Source organism: Gavia stellata, chromosome 5 (assembly GCF_030936135.1).
Source record: "Gavia stellata isolate bGavSte3 chromosome 5, bGavSte3.hap2, whole genome shotgun sequence".
Classification (NCBI taxonomy): domain Eukaryota; kingdom Metazoa; phylum Chordata; class Aves; order Gaviiformes; family Gaviidae; genus Gavia; species Gavia stellata.
In genome coordinates, this window is record NC_082598.1 from 51,059,935 (window position 1) to 51,083,632 (window position 23,698).

General features: G+C 39.9%; 1 protein-coding gene across 1 annotated transcript in view; it reads right to left on the minus strand.

Annotated features, from left to right (window-relative positions):
* Positions 1-493: 493 nt before the first annotated feature.
* The window catches only part of SNCA (synuclein alpha), a 63,288-nt gene continuing 40,083 nt past the window's right edge, over positions 494-23,698 (minus strand). Inside the window, exons 4-5 of the mRNA XM_059818003.1 lie at positions 1,544-1,633; positions 494-526 (exon numbers count right to left, since the gene is read on the minus strand). Of these exons, the coding sequence (XP_059673986.1) occupies positions 494-526; positions 1,544-1,633 (123 nt within the window). The remainder of the gene's footprint in view (positions 527-1,543; positions 1,634-23,698) is intronic.

The following is a 23,698-nucleotide window of genomic DNA, read 5'->3' on the forward strand; positions in this document are numbered from 1 at the left end:
TATAGGTGCATAGTTCATGCTCAATTACTTTTTTTTATATGTATAATACATACACATATATATAAAGCTCTCACAATAAGTCATCTCTGCACAGAAAGAATAGTCATAGGAAACAAATAAAAATTGTATCATAAACAATACCAAATTACTGACAGCCTATCAACAAAACATGTACAGAGTTAGAAATAAGCAGTAGACACTTAGGTGTTTTTATTTAGTATTTTCTTTTTTAACTTTTAAACTTGAAGCCACAATATCCACAGCACAACAATGACCCTGCGAACCAGCTTTCATTTCAGCAGGAGGGAAATGCTGAAACAAGGTGGATGCAGTTACAGATACTCCAATCATTGCTGATGGAAGACTTCAAAATACACCGTAAAAACTGTAAAAAAATTTTACGACTGGGCACATTGGAACTCAGCACTTGTACAGGATGGGACGTCTTTAGTAGTTAGTAGATTTCAGGAGATAGAAAGGAAGGGAAAGACTCTCATGCTTCAGGTTCATAGTCTTGATACTCTTCCTAATGAAGAAAGCAGAAATCAGCACTACTAGTATTTTAGATAAATACATCCTACTTTCACTGCTTGTTCTAGTCCTAGTGGATTCAATGCCAAGATACTATGCATTTTCGTGTGATCAGGATCTTACCTTTATTATTATTTTGTCACATCTTCCAGATACGGTACCTTACAAGCTGTGGTATTTACAGGAGAGTTAGGCTTTTACAATGGTTAACATGTCATTCAGCTGATGTTGCCAGGAACTCACAAGGCCACCCATGGCAATTCACTTGGAGAGGGAGGAGGACTACCTCCAGGCTGAACAGCACACCGGGTGCTGCAGATACTCATATGAATCAGTAAATCATTTAAATGTGTGTTTACCTATGGGTACTTGAGCAGCACCCATAACTTTAGTGATACTCAAGGTGTTAGTAATCAAGCGTGCCTTTAAGTCTTCTACTGGATCATGGCCTAAATGTTTTATACCTCTAATTTTCAGCCTAATTATCTGCACTACTGTAAAACTGCCACTCCAACTACCAACGCATCATGCCAGATGTTGTAGTAACATTTTAGATAGAAGGTTAATGAAAAACAACAAAATAATTTACTCCCATAATTGCATTAACTTAAGAGTATAATCATGAATTATCGTGTTTTACAAAGCATGATGCTTTGATAAATGGCCAAGTTATTAAAACAATGTATGAAGATGCAGTTTTTCCCATATTCCCTACCAAACAAAAAAAACCATGCAAGTTTACTGTGGATTACTCAGAAATCCAGGCACAAATGTTTTGAAACACATTTTTTTAGTATCTTCCTGTAAAACTTCCTTACTATCAAGAAAGCAACAGATTTTCTGATTCCCAGCACTATACCTCTGGAAGATCTTGACCAAAGAGACTGCATTTCTGTTGTGCCCTTGCAGATCAGAGCATCAGCCTGTGCCAGGCTAATGTCACTCAAGCACGCAGCCCCCTCCTGTGCCCTTCTCCTACATGCATTCACAGCAAATACCACAACAGATTTACCTCTGGAGGCATTTCGTAAGCCTCATTCTCAGGATCCACAGAAACTTCCGTGTTATTCACCATTCCCTCCTGCAGGAAACCTTCTTCATTCTACATTTAAAAGAGGGAAAGAAAAGTGACAGACTAACTGCTTGCCTCGTCATTTACGCCAAAGCACGTCTTTCCTCCCCATCAGTGGTTGACTTCTTGGTCTGTCCTTTGGTTGTGGGATGTTGCTGGGGTTGTGAAGAACTAAAGGACATCAGCTTCAGAGAGATCTTCTCCATGTTCCACAGTGGTATCCATGGCAAAGACTACTATCATCTTTCTGAATAGCTGAAGTGCTGATACCCCATTTCTCTCTTGCCATGGCCAGGCCAAGAAGTCAGTCTGAACAAAAAAACAGTACCACCATCAACTTGCTGAATATCTTTGGAAAATATTTTAATCCCACAGAAAATGCTTTGGTCAAGTCATGAAGCAAACCAAAACAAAATAAGTTTTTTGCTCCTAAAGAAACCAATCTGGGAAACATAGTCCTACACAAACTGTTTAAGTAGGTTATCACATTAATTTCTGTTTAACTACTTGGGGGAATACAGTCACAGGTATGCAAAAGTAGCTGTAAAAGCAGGCCAGAAGAACTGGGTAGTATCAAGACATACAAATGAAATAGTAATTAAATTATATATATTTTAATGTTACTAACTCAATTATATACTCTTTAATGTTATAGACACATCAATCCTGTCATAAATCATTGTTTATTTTACAGTTTTAGCCTTTTCACAGTACATTTCAAAGTGGCCAAAAAAGGGAGAACTATTATAATTCAGACTATTGCATGCTGGTTTTTTCCTTCAGTTTTAGAACCTAACTGTATTGGGAAAAGTTTTTTTCCTTTAATGGGTCACACCTCTATATGCTTTCTTATGTTAACCAGCATGTTACTCTATGGAGTATTACTATAGGATACATGGCATTACCCGAATCCCAGCTGCTTCTACTTTTTTCTGGGCATCTGTTACTGACCATTCTAGAAGTGCTTCTGTTTTATATAGCAATTTTCATAAGAGCCTCTTGGAATTAATGGGATTGCAATGGTGTAAGGAATAACTTGCTGAGTAGGATTACTTAAGTGTTGTCCTAGAACTATAGCTACTATTTACCATCTGAAACAAATGCAAATTATAAAGGAAAAAACCCATTCCAATTGGGCCAGTTCCTGGGGTAGTTTTTACTACAGAAGTTCACAGACAAGAAACATGAGTTTGGTCAGAACAAAGACTGCTGGAGTTCATCCTGAACCGTAAGAAAATTGATATGAAAACAGGCAGAGAAGCTCAGTGAAACTATTGTGACCATACTGATTTATACCAGTTGCCAATCTAGACAGAAATACACTAGAAAATAATTACAGACACTCAGGAAGAAATTCACTTAAAAAACCCTGCAGGCTGGTAGCATAGACAGAAATACAAAGTTAAGTCAGTTGCAAACCAGACTAATGAGGTAATTCTTCAAAGTCTGCAATTTATAGGATAGTGATGCTAAATTTAATTTAGGATATAGGTAAAATGAGCCTAAGAGAAACTCACCACTGCAAGTTTAACACAAAATAGAAAATAATGCCAAACAGGTGCATTTATCACGCTTCTGCTGTTCACTGATTGCCATGTATCAGCTCCCTCTGTGGTTTAACCAGGTGACCGTAGTCATAATGAACTGTTCCTCACTTGCTGCCTCTCTCCATGCACAAATTGTGACTCTATCTGCGAGGTACGAATCCTGTTCTTCCTTGGTTTGGTCACCTCTTCTTGCATTGATGCATGTGCATGTATACGTTTTTCACCCTCAAAGTCCATGATGCACAGAATTTATTTCCACAATGGGGATTCTTCTCTCTAGCTCTTACTTCAGGCTTTAAAAGGTCCAATATGAAGATATCTGGTCCCATTGCTTCTCAGTGGGGCCAGATATCCTTTTTCCTTAGAGGTAAACAGTATAGTCCCTGTGGAGTCAATGTCTACTATTCTGCAAAGTTCCCTCCATGCATGTGCCTGCTATCAGTTAACACCCTGCGCTGTTCTATGGAACAGATAACATGGACAAATTCCAAAAGTTGAGGGACATTGATGAATAAGGTTGCCGATATCTTTATTTAGGCTTGTGTCTTCCAGAACAATTAATAATTCTGGATATTCAACATGACAGGTAACTTTTCAAGCATGAAATTATCAGAAAAACTGGGCCCAATTAGAATTCTGCCCTGGCTTATCAAAACACTCAAGCTCCTAAGATTATTTGAAGTGCAATATTTAATTACTCTAGCTTCTAAATAAATTTTTAGGAGTAGTTATGCCTATTTACTTTTATGAGAAGTAGCTCAGTCCCTATCAGCTTTGAGTGAAATAACTAAATAGGGTGTGCGATGCAAATGTTAAAATTTATGTTACAGCAAATGTTACTGTGCACTTGATCTAACATATCAGCTCTAAGAACCTACAGCTCCAGTCTACTGCTCTCCTGTTTAATCAAAATTATAATTTAATGTCTGCTTCCTCCTGTTATTGAGGAACTTCTGCTAACAATCAAGTCTTGAGGTTGCACGAGGAAGAAAGCATGCAGCTTAATGTTATCTGTAGCAGGAAAACAGATGGCAAGTTAAACTGCCAGGACCATTAGTAACGATGAAGAAAAAGATCTGCCAGCCAAATCCTCAAAGAGCTTCAAAGCTCGTATGCTGTTTGTTAGGAACCTGTGCCACGGTTATGGACTGTCCATCAGGATTACAGAGACACAATGCCTAGAAAAAGCTGAATTTATCATCTTCCCAAGTTCTTTCAGCAAGTTCAGGATGGAGATTCCTCTACAGCTTCAAATAAAACAATCAGCAGCACTAGTAAAATACAACATAAATTACAACAACAATATTTTTTCAAATGAAACAAATCGTAAGCCCTACCAAACCATCAAGGGAACTCTTTGCCTGGGAGAGGCTTATCACCTTTGTCCAGCTGCAAACAGGAGCACAAACACCACCCTTCACATTTCACTGCAGTGCAGATGAGAATGACGTTACTCAAGGTCACATTTGTTACATTTAAATGTATAGCATAGGTGACCACATCATTTTTAATGGTGGCGCTCCCCGCTTCTGATGTACCGTTCCTCTGAAGTTAGGATATCAGAAAAGTAAATAACCACCCTCAGTAACACAGAGCCATATGAGGTACACCTTGTATCATTATTTACCTCCTTTGAAACAGAGAAATGAAATTTTACGTTCTCATGATCAATAATTCCATATCCTAATTCAGTTATGGAAGAGGAGAAACACCCAAGAGACCAATTCTTGTCTTAGTATGAAAGACACATTTTTCTCTTGAAGCTGCCACCTCTATTTTTAAACCATATAGAATGGCATTTCCCAGAGGTAATGCTTTTTATTAGAAGATCTGAAAAACTAAACAAAAGCTTCTCAGAGATGAAGTCAGTTTTTAACTGAGGAGCATGACCTTTTTTGCAGGGAAAACACTTTAAAAAGTGAAAATTACAACTCATGCAATAAATAAGATGTTAAAAGAATGGTGAGGTGGGGACACCTGCTTGTCCCCTGAGGCTTCCCTTCAGAAAAGGAAATGCATGCCTATATCTTGGTTTGAAGCACAGACACTCCGCGTAAGACTCGTATTTCTGCATTCTCCGGAGTCTTGCGCCCTCAGACCCCGTGCTATGGAAAGCAAGCTTTTGCGGCTAGCCAGAGCAGAGCACATCACGTTACCTTTCCCAGTTACCAATTGTGGCAGCAGTTTGTGCTGTCTGTCAGCACTCCTGCCTGCCTTGACAAAGCTTTGTGACTATCAGATTTGTACAGCCCAAGACCTATGTGCCACCAGGCTACCTCGTAAGCCCACCTGCACCTTCCCCGGGAATGAAGGGCTATGGTGTATGCCCTCCCTCCCAAATAATCCTGTGGTCTCATTTTGTCGAGCAACTTATGTTGGTTTATAAATGAAGAGGAGCCAGTGTCCCATCATTGTAAAGTGGTACATTTGCATGACCCTAGACACCAGTTCTGACTCAAGGAACAGGTATAAAATAACTGGTATACAAGAGCAGCAAAAATGAGATGTGAAGTAAAACTTCCTATTTGCTGCAATGGCTCCAAAATGTTGACTCCTCCTCCTTTACTATAGGAATGAATCCTGCTAAGCAGTGTGCATGACAGTGTGAAATGACCCACTTTTTCAATAAAATATTCATCAAACTAATTAAAAAGTCCTTCTGAAGACCTGGCCCTGTTTAACTTATAGAGTAGTTGCCAAAACTTCAGGCCTATTCCTTTTACCAGGAAAACACCACCAAATGGGCTTCTCTTATTTCAGTGGTTTTGGTGAAAACCGCACCCCGTTCTTTCCTTTCACCCTCTTTCGCACCTCACAACACTCTTGGTGGAAGCGGAGATACTGCTTAAGGTCCTCTACACATAGAAAACAGACCAAGCAGTCTGCTCATGGTACCACACCTATGTCGGCACCATGCAGCAAAATGTCCACCATGCAACATTCAGTCCTCTCGGTGACATGTCTTTGAATGCCAAGTTACTGCCATCAGAAATAAATTATTTTATCTCAAGTCACAGACAAAAGCAACTTCAAAAGGAAGCATTGTAATTTAGCAGCTAAGCATTATAATTTACTACCTCTCTGGCTAGTAACATGTTTTTTCTTTCCATTATGAATGCTGAAGGAGTCTTACAGTCATGCAAGTTGCTTGAAATAAAAATAAGAATGTAAAAAATAATAATTAAAAAAAAATCACATCCAATAGTGTTAGTACCTTGCAAAATTACCATGTACTGATAGATTGAAGTAAAGGTAGTATTGCCTTATACTGTATTTCTGAGCCCTGTGCACACCAAGGACAGAACTGGCAGAGAGGTGGGATGTGATGCTTGGTGAAGAAGCCCAAACAGTGCTTTCCCAACTCAGCAATAGAAAGGACAGTCCCATCAGGGAATTTGGCATTCCCCGAGCTCATCAACTGCTTCAGGTAGCTCATCCAGAGAAGAAGCCATGCCTGCTTCCTGCCTGATAGCCATGGTCATGGTATAGCCATAGTCGTGGCGAGCCCAAATATTAAGCATAGCCCAATAACTAGTGAATTATTGAATTTGCTGTTGTTACAGTCTGGATAATCGTACTAATAATCTGTCTTTATTACCACACCATTATTTAAAGATAAATTGTTTATCCCTAAAGCTGCTGTTCTCATGCCTGTTATCGCATCCTAAACCTATAACTCAGTAGGGCTGCCTTAAGCCCTTACAACTGGTAACTGAATATCCTTCCAGCCTGACTAAACCCATTTCATTTTGGTATTATGCACCCTGTAAGAACTTTCTTCAGGAACTGTCAGCCATTTTATGGTTAAGCTTAAAGAAAAATTTTGGGATTCCTTTTGTATACCCTCAGTCCAGCTGTTATGCATACTGTCCAAATTCATCTCTTGCTACAAGCTGAATAGCAATTTGCTGTGCCAATGGGCTTAAAAGTCCCCTTTGAAAAGAAAATAATTTGTATTATTTCTTCTCCACCAAGTATCATGATACTTAGGGGCTGGATATTGGACCTAAGCGAACAAATAACTGTCTTTTCCATTTGGTAACTTACTTTTTACAGGTGTTTTGACCATAAAGCCCACCTTACCCGATGGGAGAAAAACCCTTGAACAAAACAGCAAATTCCCAACAACATGCAAAACAATGATATGCTAAAATGGCCTCAACTTATTTACCTTCTTAGTCCTAAGGTATTAAATATGTGGAGCTGACTAGTTATAACTGAGTTGTCAGGTCAGCTTAGGATGCTCTAAAGCTCCTGTTCACTCATTGCAACAAGTCAGTGCCTCCAAGCCTCAGCTGTGAATGACAAAGCATTAGCAGCAGCGTAGTGGTTTTACTCCAGAGATACAGAGAGGAGACGTATCTGTGCACTAGCTAGAAAGAAGTGAACTGTTTCAATTATCCCTAAGCTAAACACCTAAGTGAAGGAAATGATGAGAAAGCATTATGTGTGAAGGAAACTAGCTGTTCCAGTGCACAACTCATTTAGAGTACCAATAATGAAATGGGACTACCTCCCTCCTTCTCCTTAAATGGAGAGTGGAAGTGAAGAAGAGACATTTAAACAAACAAATAAATGTCAGTGCAATAGCACAATTCCAATGAAAGGCTAACATAGTGCCTGCAAGTGCTACAGGCTGCATTTTGATTCATGTTTTTATGCCCTGCAGTTGGCAATGACAAAAGTGAAAAGGATAAAGACTGAGGCCGATGGAGAGAGGAATGAACATGAAGACCGTCTAAATGTCTGTGGTTACAGGTCCATCTCGGTGTCTATAAATAGCTGGAAATACTTGCTGTTCACAACAATTTCTCAACTGTTGTAAAATCCTAGAAAAACAAATTTCAATACAACATAGATTGTATATATTTTTGTTTCCTTCCTTTAAAATTTTCCATTTAGTATTACTTGTAAAGATGAGACTCAGTTCAGAGTACAGCAGGAACATTTCTGCAAGCAATCAACTTTCCTCAAACTCAGATTCATGTTTTGCATTAACCAGGCTGGTAAAGTTACCAAATTAGAGGTGCTGGTATGTAGTTATTTACTGATAAATGGATGCGGATTACATGGAGAACCCACCTATCACCCAGGTCAGACCAGCAGGCCATACGAGTTCTAAAGTGATGGACATGTGCATTAGTTATAGGTGACTTAAAATAACAGATCGCCTAAGGGCTGATTCAATGTGCCATCAGTAACGCATGTAAATGCATACAGAACACAGAGTCCTTTCAGCTTCATCCTTTTCAACTTCCCAAATCTATGGTGACATTGAAAACTCCCCAAGAAGGGAGAGAAAAACCTAGAGCTTACCACTTAGAAAGAGTGAAGTAATTTCTAACTGTGAAATAGTGGGAATGATACATGCTAACTAAACATCCCATCAGGCATATGTGGTCACAGCTGTGCCTCACTTGACATTCTCCTCATGAGGTAGAAAAGTGTAGGTCAATAAAAATATCTTAGGGTAATTGATCTGCTCGAACAATTTCCTCTATCAACATCATGATTTACATTCTCAAAATTGAAGTTTCAGAGTGCAGTTTCACAGAAATTTTGAGTCCAGAAATACTCCTATTTTCAACAAGGATTTGGAAGAAGGACCAAGGCCTGCAGTTAACTATACGCTCGGTCTTATGCATTAAGAAGGAACAATAAACAGCCTGAGTTTATTTTTGTTATTCTTACTACGTAATTCAAAGATACCTTGACAAAACTGAGTAAGTGACTGAAATAAGATGCAGCTCAATAGGAAAAGGTGTTAATATGCTGCACTTCGGCACTCTCCAAATCAAGGAGGAGGGGCTAACAGTGCACAGGAACTAATTACAAAATCAAAAAATAACATAAGCCAGCAAAGCCATGTTACTGCAAAAAAGGCAAGCCATTCTCTCCTGTATTAACAAGACCTGTGAGGTAATCTACTTGGTCTAATCCAGCCCAAGGGTGCCTTCTCCTGAACACAGAATTCAGTCTACACAATGCACTTTGCTGGGGATGTTGGGAGATCCCAAAGGAGAACAGCAGGAATGAGCACATCCTAGAGCAGAGAGGAAAGATAAAGGAACCTCTCAGGAAAGCGTAAGTGAACTAGGTTTATATCATCCTAAAGGAATCGCCTTAATTAGAAGTCTTTAAGAACAGCCTGGCCCTATATCTGTCAGGAGCTCCATGGGATTAGCTAAACCCATCCGTCACCCTGCAGCAATGGAGGATTCTCCAGTCTGTATGAACCCATCACCAAGACTGACCTCCAAGGACGATACTTGAGCTTTGTCTTCGTTAAATAAAACTAGAACATAATGACGCATGATCTTGACTGATCACATCAACTAAAACAATGACACACATCAGCTTTGCAGTCAGCATAGAAATGAACAACCTTGTTCAGATTTGGCTCCATTAAGTTGGTAAAGATGATGTTAAACAGCATAGTCCCAGTCAAAGCTGCAAAGTTATTTTACCATACTTTATATAAAACTGCCTGAATATCATAATCACATTCCAACATTACATAAATTTTTTGTCCAGATAAACTCCAGAAGAAGTTATTGTATCGAATGCATGAGTATATATTCTCTTTCATGAGAGACAAAATTAAAGGAGGAAAATAAGTTCCCTCTAAAAGAATTCTCCACTCATGCAAACAGTTAATTCAATACTGCATTATCTAAAACAGCAATCTCTAAACCATAATTATTTCTCCTAGTCTCAGAAGTGCCTTACAGAAAACTGCAGGACCAGCCACCCCCAAGCATCATGAACAGCATGAGTTCCCACTCCATTACACATAGCCCCAGAGACAGCACACATTTCCTTTCTGTACCCCATCTTGTGTGAGTGTATTCACAAAGCAATGTCACTCATTTCCAAGGAAGTTTTTAAAGAAAGAGAGCGAGCGCTCTACAGGTAGTGGAAAGAGGGTAGGGTTTTCTCCCTTTCGCTTTTCTTTAGAGTGGATAAACTAATGCAATCAGCATTGACTCATTGGCTTTTACTCTCCAGCACATTGAGTTGTGGGCTGACAGGAGAGCTAGTGGCAGCATGGTCACCTTCAAAGACTGTAATTGATTGACAGGACGTGCTGCTAGTGAAGTGGTTACCCTTCAGTTATTATCAGTGAGCATCTCTCTAAAGCGTTCCTTCAATTCCAATCTATTACAGCACTTTACCTAGCTGAAGAATTTTAAAATATGTTTCTTCTAAGGAAGAAACCAGCACTTGTTCTGAAAAACACCTGCAACAATTATTAGAGCTATATAGGTTTCAGGAGTATTTCCTGCAATTGTGATCTATTCAGTGGCAGATCAAACACTACAAAAGACTAGAGAGCCAGTCTGCATTTTAGAATTTATATTCCTGAAGTATCCTTCTTCATCTGGAAGCACGTATACAACTATTCAGAGTTTTCACTTGCATTGGGAAAGATTACATCTCAGTCCACAGGCGTGAAACACAAACATCTCTTCAGCTGCTTCTTCTCTTGTAGAAGAAGAAATAATTCTTTTTAACTAAGTGGAAAGAATTATTTAATAAAGTTTACTTAGCGAAGTGTAGAAGACGAGGAGACTCTTAAAGGACTAGTACCTAAACAGGTAATACTTGAGTATCTGTGTTTTCCTTCCCTCCTCCCCCAGCGTGTTTCTGTTATCTTTGCTTTACATTTCTGGCTTAGATGAAGGAAAGCATCAGACTGAAGTTTGCTATCCTCTACACTGCATAAGAGTGGAGTTCAAAGCAGAACAGCCTTTCCCAGGCCAAATTCTGCTCTTATCTATGTCAGTATAAGCCTGGTGTAACTCTTCCCCTCCCTAAGCCATTTTTGTACTCACACCTGTACTGCTGAGAGCAGCCTGTCTTTATGATCCTCTTTTCGAACATCTGCTGCTTTTCCAAAAGGGATACATACCACAAAAATCTTCACTAGTTCTTCATATATAGAAAATCATAAGGGTGCCAGTTTGGATGGCCTTGAGGAGTCAATCTAAGTCGCACCTCTGCTTTAGGCAGGTTCAGCTTTCCCTAAACCACTCCCCAAACCATTCCCAACAGATGTCTGGGAAAAGCCACCTTAAAAGCCTTCAGTGACAAATATTCCACAGCATCCCCAGGCAATCTATTCCTGCACTTAATTACTGTCACCATTAGCATTTTTCCTAGTGTCTAACCTCGATCTCCCTCACTACCATTTAGCTCCAGTATTTCTAGTCCTGTTCCCCTTTCTCTCTATAGCAAAGGGTTTGATACTGGAAACACTGTTATCCTGACTCATTTCAGCTTTCTCTGGACTAAACCAGCTCTTTCTGTTCACACCATACAGTTTCCCAACCTGTTGAGCTTCCACTACCCTGTATCTCGTTTACAAGAACTGCACACAAGGTAAGTCTTGCTAGAGTCGGGATGCGGCTGCTTGGCGTTTGGAGCAGAGTCAAGTAGGTCAGAGACGCTGCTCAGCAGGCTGATAGAGAAAAAGCAGGGCAAGACCCAGCAGTGTCTAATATCAGAAGACTATCTGAACCAGGGTGGGCTGATGATCTCCTTAGCCATAGATGGAGCTTCAAAGGGGAATTGTTACTGCACCGTTTTTAACAGAAAGAGCCTTCTATTAATAAACTCCGTCAAACCATTTGAAATCAAAACGCAGAGCTGCTTTTAAAGGATCAAAGCAGCATAGAATGTTAGTTGTCAGAATTGTTAGAACGACACTTTTCCTCCGGTCCTTTCTTATTATTAATCACAGTAGTTCCCCAAACTTCACCTGCTAAGCAGGGGTCTGCCCTCTGCACCCAGGAACGCACTGGAGTCACAGCACAGCAATCACCACAAACTGCTACAATTCACAAGAAGCAGTTGGTCCCACAGCCACAAGGAGCATAACGAAAGGGAAGTACCCTCTTCTCCACATTGCTTCTATGGCTTGAGAGAGGGGACTCTAATCATACTCCAGCCACCACCCCATTAATGTTTAAGCATACAAGAGGAAAAAATGATGGACACACACCAGAGAGGTAGCACACAAAAAAGCAGTTGAGGCAAAGCATTCATTCTGTTCACTACATCCAGAACAGCAGGTAAAACCACATTTCTGTCAGGAAGTTTTGAGTGAAATACTGCTAGCACAGCAACTGCACTCATTGCACCCTCTACTTCGGGGATAAATAGAAAAAAACCAAAACCAAACACTTTACTTTTCTTCAAATTCATGGCATAACAGTCACCTACATGGGATTTACAGAAGTTCAGATGAAGTTGAGGGAGAATAATTTCATGCATGTCATGCCAACGAGAATGATTATCAAAGCTTGTTCCATAGAGACAAGGGTGCTCAGTTAAAACAGAGGAGGAATTGAAAGAACACATGTGGCAAATCAATGACAGTCACTACAGCTCTTCTTCCTACAAGTCACATTCGCAGTTCCTGCAATGAACATTGATATGCTGCCCAGAGCAGTATGACGTCTTCAGCATTTAGGTTCTCACTGTGGTGGAGCTCTTTCATATTTTCAGTGCTGAGGACAATGCAAAAAGACTGGCAGGACCAGTATACGCTTCAGAAGATGACGGTGCGTTTATAATATGACCCCCTGTAGTTTGAAAAGAACACAAAAACCTATCTGCCACCAGCCATAAAGATGTTTCTCTACGCATGCTGCTTGACGAACATTTAGATAAGAATGAGAGCCAGATCTTGAGAATCACCTATGTAGAACTGAACAAACAACTCACTTGCATGATTGCCACAGCCGGATGCCCAAGTGTTTGCAAATGCTCAAGCAATATCAGTTAGACACTCAGCTGGTGAATTTATGCACAAATGCCATTTTAGAAATGAGCCATGCAAGAAAGTACTTACGTGGAATATGAGGCTAAAAGTAAATGTAGTTTGCCATGAACAAACCAACTAAATGAAATTCAGCAGTACACTACATCATCAGCTTTTAATCATGACTTCCAAATAATTGTGTCTCAGTTATCTGATAAGTATTTGTGTATTCCCGTCATAGGGGTACTTCAATGACTGTCATTAAAGTACGATAATTTTTGTAGTGGTTTAGCATAAAGCCAGTTGACATGTTTACTATCTGATAATAAGCATTGTTTGACAAGCAGATTCAACAAGAAACCATACTGAAAAATAACGGTGATTTCTGTTGTATATGTGTATCATTTCTGTAAGAGCAGGCAACAAACCGACAAAAATTATCAAAGAAAGGCAGTGACATTGGAAATTCCAACAGCGACTGCTCTAACTTTATTAATCTCTTTCCTATGCTTGCCACATTCCAAACATATATATGTAAAGTGCTGATGCTTAGTGGGCTACGTTTACCTAAACAGGAGACACTTCTGCCAGGATATGCCCTGGACCATCTAGCATCCTGAAAAAGCTATTTACATAAAAACAGTTGGTACCACAAATATTCAGAAGTTCTTCTGAATGGATTTTTGCAGAAAAGGATTTCAACACATTATTTGCAATGACAACAAATGTATACTATATGTAAGCAATCTGATAAGAGAAGCTTAAAATAACAGTACTACTGAAAGCTTAAAAGCTGATCTACTTAAACTTGAATTATTTTTACACATTTAAATTCATATAAGCCGTGATTCAGTAAAAGATTTTCAAGCATACACTTAAGCAAGTAGTTAGTTCTATGGAAGTCAAAGCATTTACACAGGTTTAATACTAAAACAACGCTGTAGTGAATCAAGAACTAACTTCAGAAATCCAAAGTGTTCCAAGTGCCAAAGAACAAACTAGTTAATATGATAAGGTATGAAGTCTTTGGAATCTGATGCAAACCATTTTTACCCAGCGAGATAGACAGACTTCGCATTTATTCATCTGTAATTTCCCAAATTAAATCAGTGACAAGAGAGCTCTTCCACTGTACACTCAATGCAATAGGAGCATTGAGATTCACATATAAAGGGGCAGCATTCAAGCAAAGTGTGTTCCTAATACATGTTCCAATAACCCTGTAGAAACCAAGATTTATGCAAGTCAAAGCAAACTTTGGATACAATACTCCCCCAACGACTATTCACTGCAGAAACAGAACCCCTTCAGCACTGAAGTTATTTTTTTTATACTGCTGCTGATTACCCTGCGTGAAAGAAAAATGCTCCAGTGCTTTGTGTTGTGTGGGTGATGCTCCCATTTCCCAACTGAGTTAGGCCCAACGTTTATAGCAGGGGTGAAGTATTCTAAATTGGCTTATATCAGTACAGTGACTCAGTGATCACTGTGCAAGTGGGAGGACTTCAAGCATTTGACATTGCTTCTCATAGTCTTGCTGTCACAAATGCAAATGTTAGAGAATTTAAACTCATTTTTATCTTGTCGTTTTAAAATCTTAAAAGAGACCTTTGATCATTCAGCAGCCTGTTAAATATTTAGCAGTCAGGAAGAAAGGATTTTTTTTTCCTTCCATGATTGTTTAACTTGTTTCAAGCCTAAAACTAATTCCTTCATGTGAATACAATGTATTACCATTTGTCTACTTCTCCAGCAAAAAAAAAATCCTCAAATTAAAAATTGATCTGCCTCCTAAACTTTGATGAAAAAAGATGACAGAATTAATATAAACAGATCGAAAACGGGGTTGTGAACCCCACGAGCTGCACTATCTGTATGCATAGAACATATGTACATCCTTGGGGCTTCTATGAAATAAACTTTAATTACTGTGTCCCCTTTCAAAGCTAAGTGCCTTGCGAATAGTGGCTGGAGACAGGCTCAACTCATTGAACGCAGAATTAACACTACCCTCTTCAAAGGTGTAGGATGCCAGTCCTGCGGGCACTAATACCCTAAACCACATGAACATGTTAATCCCATTGGAGTGCATGTGATTGTTTTTCATCGTAATATTAATCACACACTATTAGGATACATGTCTCTCTAACCAATGAGCTGAAATTAAACACCTGGGAGCACTGAGATTTAACCAGCCCTGTTGGTCAGGCTGTCCTCTGTTAGCAGTCTAAGGAGAGATGGCTCCTCCGCTCTCCCACACAAACCCTCTCTCGTGTTTGTTGGCATGTCTGTTATATTAATGACTCATCTACATTGTAAAGCACCAGTTCAGACTCCTCATTAATCACCTTAAGCATGCTGGCTTCTGCAGTTTGCTCAGAGTCCCCACTCTATGAATAATTCAGGCTTCAGCCTTACAAACACAGGGAAGGAGTTTGTGGGTCAGACCTTGTACTTCAGCAATGACTTTGTAACTTCACAGGAAATACCCAACACTGGGCTGAAAAAAAAGGGATTAGGTCAGTAAGGTATCTCCTGTATATTTATTACCAGCCAAAATACTGCCTTTGAAATGTGACTGTTAAATTGCATGGGTGGCCATGCAGTCACCGCTGGTGCATTCCCAATGACATGCTGGTACAGAGAATTAGTATTGTGTGACAGCCCAGTCTATGTTTCCTGTAGAAAAAGCACTGACTAGCTTGTTCAACAGTATGGAAAACCTAGAGCAAATAACGAATGCACTACACTACAAATTGATTTACTCTTCAGGGGAAGGAAAAAATCTCCCTTGAAATATTCTGCAAAAGGCACTATATGTTTTATCAGAATGAGAAAGGCACTGAGAAGAGCTGCAGGTTGTTGGGAGGAGTGTTGGCTTTTGATGGACTATTGCCACTTCCGCATCCCATCCACCACTAGATCAGATTCACACCACCTTCTTTACATCCCTTCCAATTTCAATTAACTGTTTTTAATTATTTCTGTAACAACTTCATTTTTCCATTTCACAAATGACCTCTTTTATTAACGCTAACTACAAAGTAACTTGGCCTCATAGTCTAGGTTAAAACAGGTTTCATACAAATAAACACCAGGGCAAAGTGCAGTTAGCAAAAACTAACAATGTGTAACTGATATAAATTTATGTCCACCCATCAGTTAGCCCATCAATTTGTTCTCTGATAAAACTTCAAAACCACTGTGAATCATGCAGACAACCCGAGAGGCTTTACCACAGAGACTAACAGAATAACTCTCCCTTCTAACACCAATAAGTGTAGCATTTGATATAGAGGTTAGAACTCAGACACAGTAGCACAAGAAACTTGATAGATATGCAAGTGATGCATAAACGCTGTACCACTCCTTGACATACCTAGAAAATATGTATTTTAAGAAAGTGGTATCTAGAACCACATAGTCAGCAGGTGTATATCAAAGCAGTTGCACTGACTTCAGACCCAGTGATCCATCACTTATCTACCATGACAGATTGCTTATCTACCAAGACTGTAATTTACCCCATATCACTGCAACTCTAAAAGCAAAATTCATTAAGGATACACATCTTCTTGGAGAGGCTTTTATACAGTTCTATCTGCACACTCAGATGTAAGATTTAATTAACTGGAATATGAAACACTGATATAATTTCAGATAAAGACTGGTCAATCATACAGTCACAATGTCATTTGAATTCTCCCAGTACATACACATGAAAGAGCTGAGATGGTCCTGATTAGGCGTAAGTGTTCAGCTGCACTGTGTGAAAGCAGACAATTTTGCTAGGGACTTGTTTCTGAATGATCCTGCTTGTCCTTCTGAAAAACAGAAGCTCTTCCACAGCAGCTGACAGAGGCTTGGTTGTACACACAGCAAAATTAAATTTATTAGCTAGTTTATACAGTGAACATGCCAATGGAAAATGACACAAAACCCCAGGAACACTATTAACATAAACCCCAAAGTTCACATTAATGAAAACACAGAGGTCCATGGAAAAAAATGGTAAATATTTTTTCTTAATAATATTATAAAGCTGATGAACCTCTCCAATGTTGAAGGAAAAGTAACTTCAAGTAGTAGAAGTTTAATGACAAGAGTGATCCTAGGAGAGGAAACACACTCGTTTTGCCCATCTGTGAGGGCTCACACTGCAGCTGTTCATCACTTCCTGGGCTTTACTCTATGAAAAATAATAATCATACGGAAACCTAGTCTCTCCCTTCTCAGTAACCACAGCTGAAACAGTTATTTGGATATTAAGTTTTGGGCTTGTGTGGCCTGGCAACCGTTCCTTATTTTTATCTTCTTGTGTCATATCCACCATAACTGCTTTTCACTGAGACTTAAAGTTTTAAGTTTTAAAGTTTAAAGTTTGAGTTTTAAATGGTTGTATTTTATTGTAAATCTGGTGAGCAATTTCCACCTCAAGGTTATAAAACTGAGCTTTTAAAGTGCTAGTGCTTGTCTTTGAATTTATGCTCTGAAACTTCTGAGGAAAAGAAAATACTACAGCAATATACATCTATTTGGAAGGTATGTAGATTTCACAACAACGGGCCAGGAAAAAATAGGTGTCATTGAGCATCTGGTCCAGAACCCTGCAGAAAAATTTTCTTGAAGCACAAAGATTTTCTCAGATATTTCTGACTTCCATTAATACTCACTTATTTTGCTTCCTTCATACAGTCAAGGCAGAACGTTTGCAGCTTTATCTGAAAGCTTTACAGCACCAACTGATTTGGTAACTCATTTGTCACTCCAGAATGAGAAACTAGCAATGTTTAATTTCAGGAATATTTCCCTGTGGTGTGACAGGCAAGAAAAATAGAAATAAATGACCTTCTGAGTATATATATATATAAAAAAAAAATCAACAAAGTAACCCAGAAATAAACTGAAAAAGGTTGTTTGCATATTTGGGGCACCAATTCACCCAGAGGTGGTTAACTTCAGCTCATGTGCTTGGCTTCAGCCAAGCCAAAGGCACAGACCTTCGTGTATGGCGCTCTCCCCAAAAGAAGGGCAAAGCTTCTTTCCTGACTGCAGCTGCCAGATTCAACCCATAAAAGCCTATAACACCACTAAGACTGGAAGTACCAGGCTAAGTGGGTAATTCCCTAGCACTCGTGCCCTAGAAACACCACTCTTAATTTCCTTCCACAGGACAAGTGTCTGTGGCTAGCCTAAAGGAAGTGTTCATCCCTCCTCTTGCCTGCCTAGATAAATACCTTTCTGGCACAGATGCGGCTGAGCACAGAAAACAACCTACTTTTATACATGCTACATACAAGCCATACATTTTGCTGTCAGACAACAGCCTGAGACCTGAGTTCATCACAGCAAGGGGCAGCCCACAGCTGGCAAAACTCCCAGCCCAGCTGAGCTCGTATCTCAGGCAGCCTTGCTTTTCTGCCAGAAATACATTTTGTTTCCCATTGTGCTTTTGATTTTTTTTTTTTTTTTTTATACTTTAGGATCACAAACCGCAAACCCAGCAGCCGTGTGTTGCCTGCCCCTCAACGTCACAGCTCCTCTGGCGGATGGCCCCTCAGCAAGGACCTCACCGTCCCCATCTCACTGTGCTTTTTACCTTGGGTAAAAGCAGTCCTCTACAACCAGCCAGCACTGACCTGTTGCAATGAACGGTCCCCTGCTGCTACACGGGAAGATATCCTGGCCCAAGGGGGCAAGACCTTTGAAAGCGATGAAGCTACTTTCCTCCACGTCCCCAGAAGAGCACCTACCCTGCTCCAAGCCCCATGGTGACTGCTGGATGGCTGTCAGTGCAGCTCCTCCAGCATGCTGGGCTGGTAGTTGAAGATTACCAAAATGCAGTACTGACCAGACCTGCAATATCACTCAACACTCCAGCTTGGGGAGCATCGACGCTGCTGCTCCACCGCTTCGATTCTACATTAACTGACCCTGAGAATTGAAATCTCAGTAAACTACCCAGTAGGTGTTTAAATGTCCCAGCACGGTAAGAGTACTTATCAAAATACTAAAGGAGCTTTCCAGTTCAGATAAAATAACCTTTTTTCCCCTTCCACAATACATTTCTTTGCTTTAGTCACGGCAATCTGATGCTGCTCAATAGCCCGTATTTAACCAATTGCAAATTAAAAGTTGTCTTTCTGCATCGGAGTCTAACAAAGTAATTAACTCTAGCTGCTGAGCTTGCCAAAACACTGAGTGTACTCACCCTGCAGAAATCCCAGACTGAGTTTCCACTGGAAGGTTTTACTGGATTAGTTGTACATACTAGGATCATGAAACTGGTCTGTATTGATACACCTATACCAGCACCAACTCTGGTAAAGCAGTTCTTTCACCGGTAAGGGGTACTCTGAAAAACTTCCTTGAACTAAAACTATTTTTGTACTATAAAAGCCATGTTGACATTTGGGATGAAGTTCCTTAGAGAGCTATACCAGTATCTCTGCCTTCTAAATACAATCTTTCCTCAGACATCTCTCATCAAAACCTCTCATGGTACACACAGAATCTGTTCAAGCTTTCCATACATTCAGTGACAGTTTTAACTCTGCGTTTACTAGGTTGGGGATAGTGTAGATCTGCTAGCACTTCTCCAACAACATTTTTTTCCTTTCCCATCGACTATTAGACTGTGCAGTTAGTTGTTTTCTCCCAGTGCCACATGACTTCTGAGAAAGAGCCTATTTCGAAGTCTGTAAAGTTCACAAGCAAAAACCGGCCTTTGATGCTTGGTCTTTGCAAACTGCACAGCAGGAACCGGTTCCCAGTCCCTCCCCTGGACAACCTCTCCGGTCCCCAGCCTGCTCCTTGAGGTTCATTTGAAGTGTGGAGTGATGAGCTTTGCACCACTACAAAGCCAAATAATCCCAGGGGCTCGCCATGGTTTTGAAGTCAAGGGCATGCCTCGTTTACTTACAATTTCTGTTTTCTTTGGGAATTTTTGGAGGGAAAAGTTGAAAATAAAACGCTCACTATAAAATGCTAATACAAAGCAGTGCCTTCCAAGCACAAACAAATCTTTGTAGGCATGCAGAGATATTTCAGGTAGCGTGCTGTTACGTTACCAGATGTGACCATAACAGAATCTCTGCTTTGAAAAAATTATGATTATTGTCACTTTTTTTTTTGAGAGAGATGGAAAAGGTTAAAAATCAGGTAATGTTCTTCAAAGGGCTACATTAGAGATACAAAGATAAGCAAAGCAGTCAAAAAAAAAATCATGAAATGCCATCTGTTCTCCTTTATCTTCTAATGTCTATTAGTACTGCCAGTGTTGCCAACATTAGTCACCCTCCTCATGATATTGGGTGTTTTTCTTATGCTCTCAGCTCCCATAATCAAAATCACACAATTGCATTTTATTTAAAATAAACAAAAAAAAAATCCAATCCACCTGATGCCTGAGAAAACTAGTGCAAGCTAGAAGCTCAGAAAAGCGAGTTAAAACTATTTAGACAAATTTGGACTGGTAAATTTATTACAACATTAAGTATACTCCAGGGACTATTCTTCAAAGCAGCTCAGCTTCCACAGGGGTACCAAAGGGATAACCAGAGTTAAGATCCAGGGTAACATATTGAGTCTCTCAAAAACCTGGTTTCAACTATGACCGCAGAATATTTGAAAAATCCTGTTCCAATGCCCATTTTTACATTGGCATAGCTCTTGACAGAGCAATCAATTGAACTCTCTGCCTCTGGAAGCCAGGCAATGCTCAAACACTGAACCACACATCAAAGCATCGAACCTCATGCAAGCACAGCCCGTGCAAGTGTCTAGGAGAAAGGAGTGAAAGCTCTGCCTCTGCTGCCAACTTTACACTATCAGGATTATGTGCTACTCAGCTGCTTCACACGGTTTTTATTTTTACATGAAGTGAAGAAGGTTTTTGCTATTCTTAGGCAGAAAGTATGTCACGGCCACTGCCTGCTGACACCAGGGTGCAGCTCATGAGAAGTGCCATAGGCACTGGAGAGGTACCAGCACACCCTTGGCTGGCAGGTGGAGAAGGGCAGCCCAAGCAGTGCTGCTCACGGGTGCTTTTCCATCAGACTCAGCACAGCTGAGCTGGGACCTGAGTGATTTGGGTCCCTTTAGGTGCAGCCAGCACCTGGGATACACACACAGTACCTCTCTCCCCATTGCATCCCTGGCATAGGTGCCAACCAAAACCTCAACCCCAGCCTTAGCCTTTAATAAGATCCAAAGTCTTTAACCCCATCATTCTTGCTTGTCTGTTTGAACTGGAAAGTAGGGGCTGCACTACGTAAACCTACTCCATTCTCTGCACACTAAGTTACAGCCTGCATCTTTGCAGAATGCTCCGTGACTAATATCTGACTCATGTAAGGCCTGTGTCACCAACATCATCTATCACAGCCAGAAAGCAGAGTACTTGCCCTCAGGTTAGAAGCTATTTTGATGTCATATGTGTTAAGGAAGAAATATGCACAAGAAATTGATAGAACAGCAGTATTAAAACATTTATTTGATATGTCAAATAAAACTTACAGCACCAAACCCAGAAGTTCCTAACGGTATTACACTAGATTAAGAAAACATAGGCAAAATGTGTAAAATATACCGGAAATGGAAAATATGAAATGTTATCAGGTGTATTATGTTTTGCAATATAATTTAAGTGCACAGTAAAGCAGCATTGCCTAAACATTAGACAATTATATCATTATAGTTTATCCACTACAAGTAACTGTGCTAGAGAAGACAGGAATTTGTAACTGGCCTGTAAGAAATTCTTTTGGATGAATTATCAGAGCATGGTTGAATATTCAAAACTAGACAGCTGTTAGAAACATATTTCTTAAAGAATATCCTACTTAGTTCTTTCTGAAAATCAGACCAGATTTTTATATATCTGTCAGTGCAGATCATCTAAATCAATAATTTATGTTTACTTTTTAACCATTCATTTTAAGAACGAGAAGAAAGAGGAGAGACTACGAGACGATCTGCTTGGCTGACCTCTGGCTGCTACTGCCAGTACAGCTGTCAAGGGGAAAGCAGACATATGCCTGACACGTGCAGGAATCCATCTTTTTAAGTTACTACAAGTCAGATCAAATGACCACCTGGGCAGCATTCAACCGCTGCTACTAACAGTGGTCACCACACATTTTCAGAAGGCATCTTTGAACTAATTAGTGAGGTCCCACAGTACAATGGCTTTCTAAGAAGAAAACAAGCATCTATTATATTAGCACTCTTCAAGTTTATATTTTACCTGATCAAAACCACATAAGGCTAACGTGCTTAGCATTAAGCAAAAGGCACAGGTTCAAAGTCAGTGCCATTATTTCCAAAAGCCCAGTCAGTTTTGGATCAAGGTTTGTAATTGCAAGTTTTTCGGGACAAGAGCTGTCATTTGTCTCTTAGGCTTATACTCTTGGATGCTTAGAAATGATAATAAAAAGCAAAATATGAGGCTGTCAGCCTCATCACATCTTATCTGCATCACATGGACTGCTCTAGCATTACCAAAATCCATAACTTGCATGGCCACAAAAAATGCAGGTGAAAGTAGTTAGGAAACAGCAGTGATATTGGAAAGCCACATCATTGCAGGAAACAGTGCTACAGCAACTGTAGACAGAGCCAGTGGCAGCATCTTTCTCCACATCCCCAAGCCTTCAATTACCCTGGGGTGAACCATGGGGAAATCTTATGTGTGGTTCTAGGAGGGAGAGGAGAGGTGGGTGGACAGTGACGAGGAGCAGAAAAAGTGGGTTTTAAGAGTAACCATTGAGCAGAGTCCACAAACCACTAGCAAATAGCTACAGAAGAACTGCAAGAAAAAATGCCACAGGCCAAAAAACTATGGTCCTGTCTCTTTGTGGTAATTTTTCCTCAGACCAAAAGTCAAGCCAGGTGTCCTGTTCTTGCCTGCAAAGTAGGAATAATTAGGGATCCTATACAGCCATTTCCCAGCAACACCTGTATGAAGAGGAAGAGTACCCTTCTTTTCTCCTATCAACCTCAAAAAAAATTTTTTTTTTTTAAGAAGAAATTTATCCTGGCATTCACGTCTACAGTGTTGTTCAAATCAGTAGTGTAGATTTACTTTTCTTTTCCTTCTTTAAAACATTTAAATATGGAAAAGACCTTTAAGATCATCATCCCAACCATAAAAGCAAGCTACTTGAGGAATCCATCTCTCTCAGGGATGGTTATCTGGCTTCATTAATACTGAAATGATTGCTTGCCTTACCTCTTTTTTTTCTGAAACAGTCTATAGGTTGGGTCTCTGCAATCACTTGGCAGAACACAGGGATGCAGAGGGGCAGACGCCTTCCGAATGTTCTCTCACTGTGACCATAGCGAATAAAGCTGCTGTCGGACCTGTCCTAAGTTGTACTTATGTGGTTACGCACTTGACTCCCCAGACTCTCTGACAACTTTGTACCACATTTGTTTTGAACACAACAGAATCATATCTTTCTCAGAAGCTCAAACAAACAAAACCAATGACCTTATTTCATTTCCTTTTCCCCAAAGGAGCAATAATTTCAGTGCTGCATTGTAGTTGGTGGAACAGTACGTCTTACAAATTAAACAGCGAGAAATAGCATTCCCAACAACATACTGCATAATGCAGGGCTCCGAGATTTACTCTGTTATTCGCGAGTCTTAACATAGTGTACCCATCTATTCACATAGTACTGAATCCTCCTTTTTAGAAAAGGCTCCTACATGTGCCATGCTAACAAAGATGACATTTACGAGTTTTACCATAAGCCTTTTTTCTCCTCAACTAATTTT